The sequence below is a fragment of the Emydura macquarii genome, unplaced genomic scaffold (genome assembly GCF_026122565.2).
Source record: "Emydura macquarii macquarii isolate MOO-44397 ecotype Brisbane River unplaced genomic scaffold, CSIRO-AGI_Emac_v2 contig_2805, whole genome shotgun sequence".
Classification (NCBI taxonomy): domain Eukaryota; kingdom Metazoa; phylum Chordata; order Testudines; family Chelidae; genus Emydura; species Emydura macquarii.
The window spans coordinates 4,206,944-4,225,367 of NW_027132942.1; the positions used below are offsets into that span (position 1 = coordinate 4,206,944).

Sequence of the window (18,424 nt, forward strand, 5' to 3'; positions counted from 1 at the left end):
TTTCATAATAGGGAAAACTGCAGAGGTCTCCATTCACTCCTCCCCGCCACCCACTAAAATAACACCAGGTTCTGCCTGAGCATCAGGATTCACAATCAGAACAATATCGACTGGGATTAAATCTGTTCACGTGGAGTCTGACACCCTTTGGGATGTAGATTTAGTGCCAGCCTGTTTATCAAGTGTAGATAATACTAATTGTTCCCAGGGAGATTTAGCTGCTATGCGAGTTGTTACGAAGCTCTGTCCTCTGCATCTCATGTGCCTGAATTAAGCAGATAGTAAAGGGGTGAGTCTTGCTTGTAAAACCAAACTCCTGAAGGTTGAGACTTTCTATCAGGCAATGCAGGCAAAGCCCCGGGGTGGATCCTTCCAGCTCACATGCACCCGCATGTCTGGCAAGGTGCTAGATGAGAAACAGCTTTAACACCGCGCGCGCCTGTTTGCATGGCTGCTCTTCAGCTACCAGTACCTAGCCCCGTCTGCTCCCGCGTCACAGCAGGGCTAACCCCCCCGCAGGGGCAGACACTGAACGAAGCACGGCTCATGGCTTGGCTACAAGACATCAGCACTGTTCCTTCTGGAACCTGACCTGCTCTAACCACCCCACAGCCCCATCGTCCCCCCCTACGCACCAGGGCGGGAAACCACTGCACCTAAATAAGGAAACCGAACTGGCCATTCAAGGCACTGCACAACATCTGCTATGTTCCTCCCCTCCCGTCCCCGTGTCTGACTCCTGTCTGTCCAAACCCCGGGGAGCTCTGATTGCTGTGCTCCGACTCCCTGGGAGACAAAAGCCCTGTCTCTTCCCCGCTGAACTCGGCAAGTTCAAAGTGATTCCTGCTGATCCTTGTAATTGAGAGGGAGGACTGAGATAGCATACGTTAGCAGCAAGCAGGGGAGAGATGCACAAAGGCAGGTAGCGATTCCATACGTGCGCCCCAGCCCGACGGCCGGGTAATGCGCCCTGCCCACCCTCCCCACTGAGCGACCTGACAGGCCACGGCAGAACTCCCCTCGGAGAGGCGTTCATCCTCACCACGGAAGCCGGCTCTCTTGATTTCACTGCTGGCGAGTGAGAGGCTTTCAGGCTGCCGAGAAGGATGCAGTGCTTAATCTGAGGCCCGGCAGGCAGCACCTTTCGGCTTGCCATGTCAGTTATGAACGTAAAAGAAATTGCTTTCAGTACCAATTAAGCACTGGAAGGATAGCCCTGGACTCAGACTCGAGAGACCTGGGTTTTGTTTCTGGCTCTGTTACAGGCTCTCTGCATCTCTCTGGGCCTCAGTTCCCATCTGTAGAACTGGGGTATTATTCTCCTGTCTCTCGGGGTGGGTGAGGATAAATCCATCAGCGCTTGTGAGCTGCTCCAATACTACGGTGATGGGGGTGGGGACAGAAATGGACTCACTGAGGACTCACGTTTCATTGCATTGCTGGTTTCAGAGTTCCAGGGGGGTGCACCAGGAGAGCCCCAATGCCTGGAAGTGCTAGTGATCACCTCGGCATGGATTAGGAGGGTCTGCCCAGACTCCCATCTGTGCCCTTCCGCACAGCAAACGCTTCTTTCTGCAAGATTCTCTCACCCAGCCTGCACCACGTCTGCAGAAATCCACCCCGCAGGCCTCGGCTGCTCCCCACCCCAGCAATCCAGGCTGGGGCTGCTGAAGGGAGATGGCCGGGCTTGGGCCCATTATTACCATCAGCACGTGACTAAGCCATGCCGGGCCTGGCGGCTAACAACGCCCAGCATTGTGCTGGACAAGCCAGAGCAGCAGTCGTTCACGCAGGGTCTGCCCAGACAGACGTCAGAGAGGGGACTATGGACTGCTCCACTTTAAAGAGTTTCCTGGAGCCACGCCTGCTCTGACGCCTCTGTGGCCAACAGGCTAGATGTTCATTCAGGGGCGGGCAAAGGGAGTCATTCTAGGTTTGATTAACTGGCTGGTTTGCAGCTGTTCTGCCCTGTTCAGCTCCTGTGCTGAGATCACTCATGGACTGTCTGCAGCCTTGGTATTTCCCTTACGTCCAGGGCTGGCATCTCACCCTCAGTGCCCAGAGCTGTACGGTCGCCCCAGCTGTGCTGTGCCGCACAGCGCGGCAAGAATGGATTATAAACCAATGCAGAGCAGAACAGAAGCATCTCATGTAGGCATTGGCAGGGAGCGTCCTGCCTGGGTTGGAAGTGGGAATCTCGTGCAGCTGATTCCAGGTAGGAGCCGGTCTCCAGACACCTGGTGGGGCAGGTGGGCATGACAGACTAGGTGTGAGCACCTACCGCGGATGAGCGGGGAAGAGGTATTAATAACAGCCTCAGGACGACTGCACTAATCTTCCTCCTGGCTGGCTGGCAAGCACAGAGCAGGGGGATGCTTTGGAGAAGAGACCGTGGAAGGAGATCAGTGGGCCAGGGCCAGGGAAAAGTGGAGGCTTCACACATGGAGTAAATGTTCTCGGGTCAGGTCTTTATCTGGACAGCGGTTGGCTGAGTGTCTGCAGCCTGGGCCTGTCATTACTAGGCACCCGGAGGGCTCACGGAGGGACCTGTCTAGGAGGAGACGGTGCAACAGGCTCCCAGGGCTGGCGCACATTCTAAAGAACACGCCCTAACGTGACACATGCCCTCCCACGGTGGGCACCACCGTCCTGGCTTAGCATTCGGCACATGGCTTCCCATGGGGCATCGCCTGCTGGCGTCCACACCATCATTCCGTTCTCTGACCCCACGCTGCCAACCCCTTTCGCTGGCATGTGCAGCTGGCTCTGGTTTGCACCCGGCTAGAGACCAGGAAAGCAGGAGTAAAACCAAGCAGCCACAGAACGCCAGGAAGAAGGGTGAGAAAGCAGCAGCACTTCCTGGTTAGCATCTTTGCTTTCCAAAGCCTTACTGCTGTGCTCGGACCATCCCCGAGATGGCAAGCAGCGGGACCTTGCTCTGCCATCCGGTGGGCAGCGGGTAGAGGGGCTGCTGCTCAGAGCGCTGCTCACCTGCCACGGGAGCACCTGGGCACCCCGGGCAGTCTGCCCTCACCTTAAAAGGCACTGCGGACTTATAGGAGTCGGGCACTTCCCAGCTCAGCAACGCCGACGTTTTCATCACGGCGCTGACGCGGAAGTTCTTCGCAAACACTGCAATTAAAAACAAACCCTTGAGCTGCACAGCCGCCCCCACTGACGCAGCGGCCACGCTCACTGAATGCAGCTGCAGTGGGAGATCTGCAGCCTTTCAGTGAGTCCCTCAGGCCCAGCACTTCCCGACTGTCACGACCTTCTTGGACGCCAGAGAATGGCAGGTACAGACTGACTGACAGCTCTCCTCTCCCCCAACAACTCTCTGGGCCCTTTGCCATGGCCAAAAGACAGCAGCTCTCGGGTGCGGGATCCACAGATATCCTACGCAGCCGGCCTGCACCAGTGCCAGCAGAGACCCTCTCAAGTACAGATGAAACGGGGGAGTGTGTGAAGTGACAAAGGCAATTATGTTGCCACCAAACAATCCTCCTCCTAGAAACAGGTAACATGGGGGAATCCTTTAGCAAGGCTTCGTGTGTCGAGCCAGTTTTACGCTAGGAAACCAGGTATTCTGTGGCCTTGCTCACCAGAGCCAAGGGGAACCCAGCCTTGCACGCCCACAGGAGGGTCACTCGGCTGGAGATGGGGCTAGACTTTAAGGCTTATTACAGTGCCACCTACCTTGCTCAACAGGCATGGTCCTGGACTGGATGCTGGGGCTGAGCGGCCCAGCCCCCTTACTGGTGTGGGCCCTTACTTTGATGTCATAGGTGGTGTCAGGTTTGAGGTTGGTCAGGGTGATGCGTGTGTCCTTGGTGACGTTGGTCAGGTCCTGCTGGCTGTTGATATCCCTGTACACAACCGTGTAGTTGGTAATTCTCCCATTTCTCTCAGCCAACATTGGAGGGTCCCAGGCCACCTCCGTGGTGGAGGTGGTCAGCCCCACCACGCGCAGGTTCTGCGGGAAGCCGCTCGGCACATCTTCAGTTGTGGTGATCTCCTTCTCAAACTCCTCCCCCGGGCCCGCTCGGTTCTTGGCAGACAGCTTGAAGACGTAGGTGGCACCCTTGTGCAGGCTCGTCACGGTGTAGTGATGGTCATTTTTCCCAAAGTCGATCGTGTTCATCTTCTCCTCGTCGGTGCGTTTGTACTGCAGCCGGTATCCCAGCAGCTCCCCCACCATCTCCTTGGGCGGGTGCCACTGAACGAGAGCTGTGTTCATGGCTGTGGTGCTAATCATCATGGTGGGCTTTCCTGGGACTGGAACATAAACACACAGTGACTATCCACAAACCCACCCTGCAGCCAGGAGAAGAGAAAACTTGGCGCTACTGAGTCCGAGAGGATTGATGTAACCGTGTGCTCAGATAACAAAGTGCAGTAAACAAACCTGGATGGATCCAAATCCAGCTGCTGATGAAAGCAAATTCTGGGTTCTGATTCCCCAAATTCTACTGTCTAAACAGGCAATGAAGGCACCAGCTGACACTACAGCAGAAAACTCCAGACCCTGAAGTACAATGCCGTAAAGTGCACCTCAATATGTCTCACAGATCATTCTGGATTCAGCCAAGTTTTTACCTGGACCGCTCCAAACGGTACCCTCTCTGCAGACAAGTGCCACAGCACCAGGAAAATCTGGACCCTGATGTGCTGCGTTGCAACAGATGCACAAAACCCACATCCAGCATCCTGCGCTATCTGGATGCAGAAAAATGTAATCCCCAAACCTTGCAATGTGGCCATCTGCAGAGGCAGGAAGTGGAGCTGGGTCGGCTGTTTGCAATCAGGATACATTCTGGTTTAGCTGATGAACCAATTCATGATGAGAATGTCGATTGGTGCGGAGCAGCAGTCCCGGCACTGACATTCTGCTTACGCTGCACAAGTTAAAGATTGTTGCCTTCGCAGGTTGAGAACTGTTCATTTAAAATGACTCCCTTCCACTTAAACTGCGGGTGTGTCACCACTCCAAATGAGATCAGGTTGGGATACAAACCAACCAATGAGGAAACTAGTCAGAATGAGTGGGACAATGTCATGGTGGTAAGAAAACCCCACCTACGAAATACATCTGCATGTCCACTCATGGTATTTAAATGTGGTAAACAGCCACACAGGCAAATAGCAAATTAACATGTATTTGATGGTATTATGGCCTGATTCTGCCCTTACAGGACCACAACACAGCTCCCTTCTGAGACCCTTGGAGCTGGACAAATCTAAAGGAGGGCAGCACTGGGGTCTCTGTTACTATTTAAGTACACGTGATTAAACTGACATTGCTAATGTTGTCCTCTGTTTACAATTCAGTGTCTAACAGCAGCTGGTGTTTAGGGACGGATGATTTTTCAAAGTTGATTCATCTTATCCTTACCTTTAAATGTGCATCACAACCTGGGAGGATCCGCTGGAGTTTCCTGTATAGCACTGGGATGTTTAGGAAACCTCCGTTTACAGGACTGCTGTGGTGACTCGAACTAAATGTACAGCATGGTGCGGCACGGGGGATAGTGCAGCTGAGACGCTGAACATGGTAATTACCCCTGCAGTTATCCTGTGCCATCTGGAGCAGTGTGGAGAGAGAGAGCTGCTCCTTGGCTAAAAGCACCACGAATGCAGCTATCCAGCTCCTGCGAAATGCATTCCCACAATAACGAGTGACAAATACTATCCTGGGGCTGGTCTGACGACCAGAAGGGCTACCAGCTGTAGGACAGGGCTAGCGATCCAAAAACCGATGACTAGAGAATGCTACTCTCCCCAAGACCAACACAAATCTGCTTCCATCATGTTCCCAGAGAAAACCCAAGTGCCTGACGTGTCCTTGACCAGGGCCTGGGCTCTTCCGGAGACCTAGCTTTGGATACACTTGTCCACTTAGAGCGTAGCGCTTTGGAAACACACTGGCTGGATTCAGCAAGATCCTGTGGGTCTGGTGCACTTCTGCAGGAGCACGTGCTGGTTTCCAGCTGTGCTTGTCTACTTGTATGTAGAGAAGCAGCATCAAGAATGGCTGGATCCACTTCTACCCACCTCTCGAAGGCTGCCGCAGGCGGCTCTACAGCCACCATCAGACAGCTCTTGGCTACTCCCCACAACTGCCCCAAGGCAGATTCCAATGCATGAGAAAGCAGTGCAAGAAGGGCTTCACTTCGGAGCTGGGCTGAGCTCTGGTGTATAGGCCCAGGCGTCCCCTTCCCTTCTCTCCGGACTGAGTGGTACATCAAGGCTGAGAGATGTACATCTCTTCTATAGTGCAGGTCCACGTTCTCCCCCTTTGCTCTCTCTGTGTCTGTGCATTTCCTACCTGCACCCCTGCTCTGTGTGAACCCTGCACAACTCGGCCACGTGCTCCACGCCTGAGAGCCTGTGCACAAGGGATGCAGACTGAACTCTCATCCCTTCCCCCCACGGCAAAAGTAGAAATCCCCAGGACGCTCCCTGCCCTGCCCACTCCTTCCAAACCCGCGATCTCAGCCTCAGCAGCTGTGCTAGGTCGCGAGGAATTCACGAAGCCCACCCAGCAGCAGCGCACACTCACCTGCCCCCGTAGTAGTGACGACTTTGGGTTTGCTGCGCGCTCCGTCCCCTTTGGTGGTGTAGGCTGCGACTGTGATGGAATAGGTGGTTTCCGGTAAAAGGCCTCCTATGATGGCTTCCTGTTGATCCAGGCATAAAGTGAGCAGAAAATAAGCAACAGGAAACAAATATTGTTACTGCTCGGGGTGCAGAGAGGCGAGGCCCAGCACCTGAAGGGTTTGGTTTGGTTTCGTGCATTCACACCCACAGCAGGCTCAAACCTCACGCACGCGCGGCGTTAACGGAACAACGCCAACCATCGTGCAAGGGCCCACGTTTCTGGCATCCTGCGTGCCATCCCTCAGGAAGGGGGGACCTCCCTGACTCCCATACCCAAAGCTGGCCACAGGACTGTCCAAGCTTGCTAGGAACAGAGGCTGAGAGAGCGTAACGGCCATCCCGACCCCAGCGCAGAGTAACTCCTCTGAGCCGCCTCCACAGCCGCTGGTCCCAGGAAGTTTGGGGTCGGATGCTGAATTCTGACCCGAGCCGGAGAGCCCCGAGAGCCAGCCAGTACCCGGGCAGCAAGCACAAGAGGCTCACAACAAATCAAAGGTGCAAACAGAAGCCAAAGGCCAGGTCAGCAGACAGCCGTGGAACCCGCACTGGGCTCCTTTTGAAGCTGACTGGAATCCTGCAGCAGAGCCGCTGGGAACTCCTGGAAGATAACCCAGGGTGGGGGAGTGAGACACTGCAAGACAACGGCTCACCGGGGCAATGCTTCTCAGGCCCCACATGCTGAAAGTCCGCTGCGGCACCGTTGCACGGGAGGGCCACGCGGACGGGAGGTGGGGCGAGTTCTCAGAGCTGGGCTTGGCCAGAGGACAGTAACTTTGGATCACTGCAGCTCAGTCCAACAGCTCGCCCCGGCCCCAGGCACAACGCTGCTGCTGGTGGAGGCAAGGCTTGGCCAGGAGGCCGGGCTCAGAACATGACGGCTCCTGCTGAGTGCGCCTAGCAGCTTCGCAGCCCCAGCCCAGCCCCTAACCTTCCCTGGTCCCCAGGAGGGCCTGAGCCCTCAAAGAACTGGGCCAGACCAGCCCCGTCCATTTTCTACCAGCAGGCCACTGCCCCTGAGCTGCCGGGGCTCCACCCACGGAGGGCGTCGGGGGACTGGCACGTGGGACTCACAGACGCTGAGGGCAACTACCCCGAGCACTTGGCCATCATATGAAAGGGAATCTGCTTTGATGACAATGACCCGCCAAAGGCAAACCATGCAGGAGAAGGGCTGGGAGACCGGAGGCCCGGCTGTAACGCTGCTGCGCTCCCCCGGCTGTCCTGGCTAACAGGCCTGACACGGGCTGCAGGCCAGGCTGGCAGGGGGTGCCAGTGGCGATGTCTGAGGGGCAGGGGTGGATAACGGCCAGTCACAGCCACACCGCACGCTAACTCACTCCAGAGGGCAGAGCCCGGCTAATCTGGAGAGACGAGATGGGCCTCTGGTGCGTTCCCCGTGAATCCCCAATGCCTGAAGACAGTGCAGAGGGACACTGGGATTTATCCACAGCAAAACTATCACACCTTCCTCTGGGGAGTCCCCCCTCCACAGACCCTCTCCCACTGGGCCTTCATATTGTCTATGGATGGCACAGGGGCTTCCTGGAAAGGCAAACCCCACTTGAAAAGCCCTCTGCAGACTCAAACACCAGCTAGACCAGGGGTTCTCAAACTGGGGGTCGGGACCTCTCAAGGGGTCACCAGGTTATCATGGAGTGGGGTCGCAAGCTGTCAGCCCCTGCACATGCCACGGCTGACAGCCAGAGGAGCCCTTCAGAGAGCGGTGGCCGGTGAGCAGCACCTGCTGGCCGGGTGCCCTGAAGGCCGTGCCACCCCCAGCAGCAGTGCAGAAGTCAGGGTGGCCTGGCCTGGCCTGGCATGGGGGGGGTCATCACAGCCTGAAATATTTTTAAAGGGGGTCCCAGCAAAAAAAGTTTGAGAACCCCTGAGCGAGACTCTCCAGCTGAGCGGGGCTAGGTAGGAAAGCGCCCCCCCACCCTGCCACAGCCATGGGCTCAGGTGTTCAGACCCAGCCACTGGCTTCCGTGCCCCACGTTAAAGCTACTGGCCAAGATACCAGAGCTGGACTATTACTGGATGAACATAAACTAAAGCACAAGGAATAACTCGGGCCGGATGGCAAGGGAGTGAAGGATCATGTGTGAAGGACCCCGGGGGGGGAAGGGGGGGCGGGGGGGCGGGGAGGGGGCTGCTGCCTCCTGGGACTTGTGCGCGCTTTCCAGGCTTCCTTAAAGGCCTGTCAAGGGATCTTCTCTTTGATTGCTCTGGAATCGTTGCTGTTCTCCCATTCATCGATCGTCCAAACACCAGCAGGGTCAGTCACCACAGATTCTGTCCAGACCCACCAGGAAGGTACCTGCCCAGCCTTGCTCACCTCAACCACCCCACTGTCAGAGTGTAATCAGCAAAGCCAGAGAGACAAATCAACAGGCACCAACAAGAGGGACACCAAAATCAGAGCACGAGTGAGATTCCACCTTCCCGCTCCACACCTGTGTGGGTGCGAGTGAGCAAGTGCGCAGGACAACTGGTGCCCACAGAGCCACAAAGGACGACCCACAAAGAACGCGGCAGACTCTCAACATCCCAAGAGGATTAACTCCTCCCAAATCCATGCAAAGAGAAAATTCTCAGGCGAGAGCATGCCACTGGGAGCAAAGCTAGTGAGCAGGGGAGAGGGAAGGAAGATGAGGGATGATCAAAGAAGGGGTGGATTGCACAATGTAAACATAGGGCTGTCATCACCAAATCACTCCGACAAAATCCCTCAGGTTAAACACCGGGAGAAGCGGCCTGGCCTGCAAAGCCCACAGTGGGTGTGTGACTGAATCGCGGATTCTAAAAAGGTCATTTTCTAGTTTGTTTCTCCAAATTTATATTTCAAAATTACTTGGGAAAAATTGGATGTACCTGTTTCAAAGTGATTGTTTTCTGTTAGTCTGTTTCAGCCAAAGGTCATGGTTGAGAGGGTAGGTTATTTCTCATGACTAGGATCAATATGGTTTAAAGATTACAGATCTGATTTTACCATACAACTAGCTAAGCCAACTACTGCAGAAAGCAGGACGCGCCTCCTGAGTCGATCACTTGAGTCTGCCTAAAATTGCATTGCAACAAGCTGGAAATACGGATGATAGAAAATGTCAATTGCTTTTCTGCATTTAGCAGCAATCTAAATGCCAATTTTCTCTGGATTTGCTGCTTGTGGAAGGCTTCACAGTGTAACTCTCCAGCCTCATTAAGGGAGTGAAAGGGATGTTTTGACAGCACTATGTCTACAAAATTCAGAAATCGATTTGCCAGACCCCTCTGATCCAAACTGGCACACACACAAGTGGTACTTACATGGTCGATGGAGTCCTCAGCCCTCCACTGATGGGGAGAAAGGAAGGAGGAGAGAAAAACGAAGACAGAATTTTAAGGGAGGCCTTCTAGGAAGGGGGCTGGGCATGACAATAGCAGGGTTAGCAGGACTGGATGCGGGTTATAACACTTACACACAAGAGGATCGCGCGGCATGGGCTGTATCCAAGGACAGGCATGGGATACAGTGCAATGGCCCGCATGCAGCCAGCCTGTGAAGCAGGGCTGAGAAAACACATACAAAGCAGGGCCAAAGAGGGAGAGGTGACCACTTGCTAACTGAGCAGACAGGGTCCCCCCCAGCCTTGCCTACAGCTAGCTCCACGAGCGGAACTAGACAAGGTCTGAACGTTACAATCACTGGGTCATCCAGACCCGCTCTGGACAATGGTGGCTGATTTTCGACCCAGAACTCCTATCACAGATCCGCTCTCTGCTCCAGAGTGTTGTGAATGGTGACTTTCCGGCCATTGGAAACACAAGAAATAACAGAGGGGTTCATCTTAAAGGAAGTGCTGATGTGACATTCAAAAGGCTTTTGATACTACATCATCTGCAAGAAGGCGGATCTGGAGAAAGTGGCAAAGTTTGCAGCTGATACAAAATTACTCAAGATGGGTAAGTCCAAGGCAGACTGCAAAGGGATCTCACAAAACTGGGTGACTGGGCAACAAAATGGCAGATGAAATTCAGTGTTGATAAATGCAAAGTAACGCACGTTGGAAAACATCATCCCAACTATATGTACACGATGATGGGGTCTAAACTAGCTGTTACCACTCAAACAAGAGATCTTGGAGTCACTGCGGAGAGTTCTGTGCAAACGTCTGCTCGATGTGCAGCAGCCGTCAAAAAAGCCAACAGCATGTTAGGAGCCATTAGGAAAGGGATAGATAATAGGACAGAAAATATCACAATGCCATTGTACGCCCACACTTGAATACTGCGTGCAGATCTGGTCCCCTCATGTCAAAAAAGACACATTAGGATTGGAAAAGGCACAGAGAAGGGCAACAAAAATGATCAGGGGTTCAAAAAAGAGCTAGGTAAGTTCATGGAGGATAGGTCCATCAATGGCTATTAGCCAGAATGGGCAGGGGATGCCCATGCTCTGGGTGTCCCTAGCCTCTGATGGCCGGAGATGGATCACTCGATGATGGCCTCTTCTGCTCATTCCTGCTGAAGCAGCTGGCATTGGCCGCTGTCGGCAGACAGGATGCTGAGCTAGTGGGTCATTGGTCTGGCCCAGCATGTCCGTTCTTATGGCGCTTTGGGGCCCACCTCACATGAACATAGCACAAAAGAGGCCCACGGCTCATACAGAATGAGCAGCCCTGCAAACCAGAGCCTGGAAAGCAGGGAACATGCGGATGAGAAATCCTGATGCAAACAACACCCCCGCACAGTGGAAGAACAAAGCGGCACGTGGTAAATGCACATTAGGAAAGAATTGCTCCCCGTGGGCAAGGCTACCGTGAAACCTTTCCTGCGAAGAGACCGAAGAGCCAACTGGGGCAGGTGAACCTGCAGTCCCAGGGAGGGACACGGACTTCTGAGAATCCCTACTAATGAATTTGGGTTTCCAAGACATCAGCTGGCCTCTACGTCACTGAAACCTCAGCTAGAGCGAGGCTACCACCGGCCGTGCTGGAAGCTAGGTTCCTGTACATACAGACGGAATGGCCACAGAGATCATGGAAAGAGTCTTTTGGCTAAGGCCTCACATTCATCTTGAGTTATGCCTATGCTAGAGGAAGCACTGTCTAGTGGTCAATGCACAGGAACCAGAGTCGGGCAATCAGAGTTGTGTTCTTAGCTGTGCTGATGGTTCATGGTGAGGCCCTAGGAAAGTCACTTGATCCCGTGCCTCAGCTCCTCCCCGGGTGTGGGCAGGGTTCCCACCCCTACCTCACAGAGGTGGCTGCTAAGCCCCGTTCATGTTTGCAAAGGGCCTGGAGAGCCACAGGTGGCAGATGCTTTAGAAGGGCTACCTTGCGTTCTTGTTCCCCGAGGTGACTGCCACAGACTGGGCCATACCTGAATGATGGGGGCTCTGGTAGACGTTCATCAGCATTAAAACGTACAAAGGTTTTACTGTTTAATCTCTAAATTCATGGGAACCAGCTATTGGATAAACTGCCCTCTGAAATTCTATTATATTGCACCTTAATTGCATTATACTGCAACTAAAATTGTGCCGTAAACCATCTTAAAAGTCTATTTCAAGGAAGAGGTCAGGTCATCCCCAGAGGTGCCATATAAAGCCAAGGTCCTGACCGAGTGCAATCATTAAAGAGCCACTTTCACGAGACCTGCGTGTTATCTTCAGTCCGACTGGAGTGATCACATTCTGCCTAGCTCTCGTTCTGCCTGTACTAACCACCCCGCAGTGGGTGAGGTGGCTGGGTGCAGTTACACAACCTTCGTGGTCCACTCCACTGCTCTGCAGCAGCTTGCCTGAAGTCTTGCTAGAGAAAGGATACAAGGACAGGCAGCTTATTCTCTCAGGAGTCCATTCCTGCCCCCAGCACTGTGCCTCTGGGGGGAGGGGAGAACATGCAGGTTAGGAAGCTTGATTAAAGCACCATCCCAAATACTGCTGGGGAGTTTGTGATGGAGAACACGGGCGGCAGCACTGCGGAGCCAACGGCCCCATGCCTATGTGCTGAACGGTGGAGCAGGTGCAGGTGCAGGCCAGAGCCCCCACTAACCTCCTCGCACTACGCTGAGCGGGTGGAATAAGCCAACAAGGTACATGCAGTAGCTGCACAGTGGATTTTAGAATGAATTTTTACCATGGTGGAGCCATTTCAATTTGCATCTTCCACATATTTTAATTTTCTTTCAGCTGACAGCGGGGGCAGGACCCCTTTGATCTCTGGTGTCGGATCATGTTTGAGAAGCCATGCCTGGCCAAAGACTCGGTTCTAAATTCAGTTTCATTATGCAAATATCACCTGCACATAAAACCGTTTCCCTCCTAACGCAGCTCACTTACCTCCTCAAGTGTTTAAGGGTGCTGAGTAAGATTCTTGAGAATGCAGACGCCGTCATAAATAAGGTTCCGATGGTGCTGTGTGCATGAAGCAAGATGGCACGCAGAAGTGCTAACGCTAACAGCATGTATTTATGGCTGCTGCAGTGCTTTTACGGCATTTCATTTTACACTTCAGCACAGCACAGCACAGTTATGGCCCTCTCACAAGGAAACGTTTGCCTTCCCTGGCCATGGCTCTGGCTAAAGCGCTGACGTAGGGCCCTTCTCAACCAGCTCACCTGGGCACGGCAGATTTTTGACCATCTTTGTGCCCCTGAATGTGGTGGCTACAGTGAGATCTCAGGTACGTGCGGTGCTTGCTCAGAATGCGGGCTGCAGAGAGGCCAGCGGTGCCTGGCTCCTCGCATTACCTCCTGCTCCAGAGTTCTTCTTGGCAGATGCTTTTCACTTTTGCCCCATTCATGAAAGCAGGGTACATAGTCTGACTCCCAAGCCAGGCTCCTAACCAGGTGAATAATCACAGGGGAAGGGAGGCTTCAGAAAGGATCCCTGCAGATCACCCTACAAGCAGAGCAGGAGGGGCTCAGTGCAAGCCATCTTGTTTATGCTTGTGCGCGGTAGGCAGAGGGGAGGGCAGAGGGGAAATGGGGCTCCCTAATTTCCCAGGCACTCTAGGCAGAGAGAACCTATTTTCACTCCGCTGCTATTTTTGAGAAGCATGGCGGGACATGCGCCGAGACGGGCTGTGATGCTGGAGAGACGGACAGAGCATGACTGTTTGTGACATCACCCTCAGCCTCCCCATGACCATCTCCCTTGGGACCATACATGCTCCTGTAGCCTGCTGGCCTCCATGGCTAACGCCCAGAAAGGAGCAGTGGAGGCAGCAGCCAGGGCAGGTTGCCATACAGCCAGCTGGCTCACAGAGTCAGCAGCTGTATGGGAACCCCCCCCGATTAGCAGAGGGTTGGCACAAAGGGGGTTAATACGCTGTCTCCTGAGGCGTGTGTGTGGAGAGGGCTCGCTGACAGCTACTGGACATGTTGAAATTGGAGGCTGCTCCGTGCCAGGGAGACGGCCATTCTCCGTGGCTTTGGGAGAAAGAGCCACGGACGCACGTTCCAAAGGAAACACAGCGCCTGACCGTGCGGGGCCGTGAGAGCTCTCTCGCAAACCCAGGTGACAGAAGACACAAGCCATTTCCAGCGGTGAGCAGGATTCACCAGGAAAGCTGACTGGAAAAGGTCACTTTCCAAGGCAGCTGACTCACCATCTTCCATGGGTTTTCTGCTGACTGTCTGTAAGAAGCAAGGATCAGAGCTCAGCCGTCTCTAACACCCAGCCAGCCCCTGGCCTGGGGCAGGGAGCCTACCTCCATCACACCAGATGTTCCAAAATCACGTCATTCAACTGACATCGGAATCCAAAGCACGTACGTTGACAGCGCCTCCCTTTTTCTGGGGTGACCGTGAGCTGATAAACGGGGGCAGAGGATGAAATGACAAGCTGATGTCCTGGAAGAGCTCTGTCACCTTCTGGGGGTGATTCGCTTGGTCCCACCTTTGCTCACTGTGCGGATTTGCAGTGTAACGGGTCAGTTACTGGCAGCTGGAGAAGGGTCATGGACCCGGCTTCTCTCTCCTGGACGCACCCACCACGATGCCGGGATTGCTCGAGAAGGGAAGAACAGGCGGAACATGGCTGCTGCTGCTGGTGCACATAGAGCGAAAGGTCGGCTGAGCAGAGGCAGAGGACCCCATGGGGGGGCGGAGGGGGCTCCCCATTTGCTCTGGAAGCTAGTGCTCATGCAACACTGCGTTGGCAATCTCTGGCAGCCACAGAACCCCAGTCTCGCTGGGAGAAGGATCACACGCTCTCAGACTCATCCATGGAGCCCAGGGAGACTCAGGAGCCAAAGACCCAGCACAGGTGAAAGAAACGGCTCTTCCTCCACTCATTCCCATCCTTTCTTCCCGGCTTTTGTGGGTTGTCCCAAAGCCAGCAGAGAAATGGGGAGCCACCACTCACAGGAAGAGAGCGGGGGAGGAGCGCAGCCCTCCACGACCTAGAACCTGCCAGCATCCAGCCTTGGCTTAGCTCCCGCATCGCCAGCAGAGCCCAAACGTGCGATGCCGCCCGCCAACGTCTGCCATGACGCAGCACCTGTCACTGTCCGGGAGGTCTTCCACGAGGCCCAGACGCAGACTCTGCCTTGCTGGTGGCTCTCAGTAGGACGTGAGGGCACAGACTAAACCTTTACTTAGATAGACAGAATTCTGATGGGAAAATAAGTCACAGGCGTCTCTATGGCAGAAGAGAGAGGCCTCGCGTCCATCACAGGCGCTTTCTAACAACCAATTATGCTCCCTGGGAAGGTGGCTGGCAAAGGAAACCAAGCGTTCTCCAGCCTCTTTCAGTTCTTTCCACCCAGCTCGCATGGTTTTGATAACTATGGATCTCTATTATCTGAATAACGAACATCTTCAGTCCCCTTTATTCTTCCTTTCATCTTCATTTACCTCCGCTATTTTCCTCATCTTCAAACAGTGCAAAGTTATGAATCAGCTTTAACACCAATGTCTTTATACCGACTGCAGGAAACAGACTGTGTAGGATATGCCTGCTCACAACCAGCAGATGATCCAGGAGGGGTCCTGCCCACATGCTCTGAAGAAAACTTCCTCTCTGACCCCAGATATGCATCTGTTTAATTCTCTTCTTGTGCACTGGAATAAATCTTGTATGGATGTGAAACAGAACCAAAGTGAATGTATTCCAACTGCCTCTGTATCTTGGCCTTCACAGTAGGTGTCCCGGTGAATCCTTTTCATTGCCCTTATAACAACGTTACTTTTCCCACACTCCGCATGTTCACGGTTGAGTGGGCTGCTTCTGCTCAGCCCAGGCTTGCATGACTGTACTGGCCAACTGGAAGAGCCTAAACATATCTGCACAAGCAGTGACAGCTCCTCACGCTATGACAGAGAAAGTTCTCCCCTAAGCACCCTCTCTTTGCAAGGTTATCAGCTCACCCCTGTAGTCACTCACTCCTGGAGAGCAACGCTCCTCATGGCAGTTACCTGCTCGCCTTAGCTTCCCTTCTAATTTCACTGCATGGGACTTCCCTGAAATGAAGGGATTGGCAGGATTGGGAGCAATCCACAGCTAGCGATGAACTTTCCACATAATGCTCTAAATGCCAGAGACCGAGAAGCACTCCAAAGGGCCAAAAAAACCCCAGGAACTGGCTTGCTTGCCCACTACTTCTCTGTGTGAAAAACAAACAAGCCAAAAACCCCATCACAAAGTCCCAGAACGTTCGAGGCCTAGGACGGGAAAGTCTCTCTGCAAGACAAGAGGACAGTCAATGTATGAGGACTGCCTACCCCCTTCGTACATCTTCGGCTACAGAACTGCTGCGCAGGTGCTGTGAAATACCGACGTGGTCTCCGACAGACTCAGAGCTGAGCTGACCCCTCCAGCAGGGCCAGGGACAGGGCCAGGGACACGTCCCTGCACAAGGGAGTTCAGGGAAAATGTAAGAAGAGTTGAACGCTCCTTGGAAAGTTTCTAGCCTTGGAATCTGTCCTCATCGCGGTGAGCTGGCCAGGGCCTCCAGACATCAGAGCTGCTCTCTGTAAACCCCCCGTTGTCCATGAAACGAGCAAGAAATGCAAATGAGATTGACTGGATGAAGAGAATCATTCTGAAAACGACCACAAACCAATAGTGCTGGCGCTCACCTAACCCTGGGATCAACCCCTAGCCCCGACTCAACGAGAAGGTGACAATGGCTCATGCTGTGGCAGGGAAGATGATGCTCATGTGGGAAAGGAAAAGGCGCCCGGCAGCTTTTTTACGTATTCACATAAAGCAGCATCTTAAACACCGATGACATGCACTGTCCTTTCCCACATGACTGGGTTTAATCCTTCCCGATCCGAAGGGGAAAACCTCCTCTGAGCACTTGGCTCCCTGCTGAGAAACGTATACACGAGTCATAGCTGCGTTCTGGAGCCGGACCAATTAATGGCTGCAGATCTCCAGTGTTTACACTGGGCCTGATTCAAGCAGGCCAGGCCCAAATCGGTCACCTGCAGCAGCGGATCTTGTACTCGTTTGTACGACTATCTTTGCAGAGAACGGCACAGGTCCATCCTGTGGAGGGCTCAGGACCTCCTCCAGAGGCTCTGATGACCTCCCCTGGCCACAGGAAAGTCCCTCCCAGGGAGGGGCAACTGCTTTTTCTTGTGCTGGAAGCGTGGACTGAGCCGGGTCAGAAACCTCCCATGGAATACACGGCAGTAGAGCCGCCCCACGCAGCCTGCTGGCGGCCGAATGCATGACGTGAGTGGGAACGTGGAACCCTGCAGAGAGGGAAATCCATTCGCAGGCTACGCCTCGCCTCTTCGCCTCCTGCCAGTCCCGCCCTGACTTGCCTGCTTCGTTCACCTTTGCGTTTCAAATGGTAAATCTGGGTGGAGTCTCACCTTAAAAAAGCAGAGCTGTAAATGGGCCAGGCTGAGCCTTGTGACTGTTCCACTGGCTGGAGTCCAGGGGCAGAGCCCGGCAATGGGGAATTGCACGGCTCTCTGTGCAATGTGCAGACAGGCGGGGCCGGGTTTGATTCTAGGCAAACATTAAGAAGTGCTGCCTGAGGAGCTGTACCTGACCGTGGCTCTTGGCAAGATGCAGACACTGCCTGCCAGCTCCCCACGTCCCTCGAACAGGCAGGGACGGGGTTACGAGAAACAAATTCTCTCTTCTCACCCGAGTCTGCTGGGGAGCAGGCAGCGGGGTGGAAGGGAGACGGACAGTGTCCTACCTTTGGTCAATGTAATATGGTCCCATTACCCTCGCCAGCAGCCCATTCACCTGTAAACGCCTGTTTCAAAGTGGGGAAGCCACAAGTCTGATTTGGGACTCAGCTCTGTCTGTCCCTTGGTCTCACCAGTGACTCTGGCTGCATCCTGCACCCTGCACATCAGAGCGTGTCTGTCCTTGGAGCCTCAATGCAGCTGCAAAGAGGAGTCATTTGTGCAGCGCTTTACGCAGAGACCGTCAGCCCAGCTCTTGTGTGTGACAGCGCAACAGTGATTGTCCCGTGCCCACCTGCCCTCGGTCCCCGTGCCGTACCTGGGCCTCTGCTAACATGACGTCCTTGATAACGGGCTGCCCTCGTGGTTCATTGTTTTCCAGCTTCACGTAAGTGACCTGGTATCCCCGGATCTGTCCATGCTGCTTGTTGGAGAGCGGCAGTTTCCAGCTGACTCGGATGGCCGTTGAATTCACAGACTCCACCTCCACCTTTCGTGGTGGGGCGCTGGGCACTAGAACACACATGGGACAGACAGCGTTAATGGCAGGGGTCACTCTACCACTACCACCTCCTGCCTCCTCCCAAGCCAGCGAGAACAGCTCCTGGCCCCAGCCCTGCCCGTCCTG

The 18,424-nt window shown here is 54.1% G+C and overlaps 1 protein-coding gene across 7 annotated transcripts in view; it reads right to left on the reverse strand.

Annotated features, from left to right (window-relative positions):
• PTPRF (protein tyrosine phosphatase receptor type F) overlaps positions 1–18,424 on the reverse strand; it is a 519,799-nt gene that overhangs the window by 50,003 nt on the left and 451,372 nt on the right. For 4 of the 7 annotated variants that reach the window (XM_067567843.1, XM_067567842.1, XM_067567840.1 and 1 more), the window contains 4 exons: positions 18,116–18,309; positions 6,560–6,677; positions 3,697–4,275; positions 3,035–3,132 (listed from right to left, as the gene is read on the reverse strand). In XM_067567843.1, coding sequence (XP_067423944.1) covers positions 3,035–3,132; positions 3,697–4,275; positions 6,560–6,677; positions 18,116–18,309 — 989 coding nt within the window. Of the gene's footprint in view, positions 1–3,034; positions 3,133–3,696; positions 4,276–6,559; positions 6,678–9,963; positions 9,991–18,115; positions 18,310–18,424 lie in introns of all 7 variants that reach the window. The other 3 variants (XM_067567841.1, XM_067567839.1, XM_067567836.1) reach the window with 1 other exon arrangement.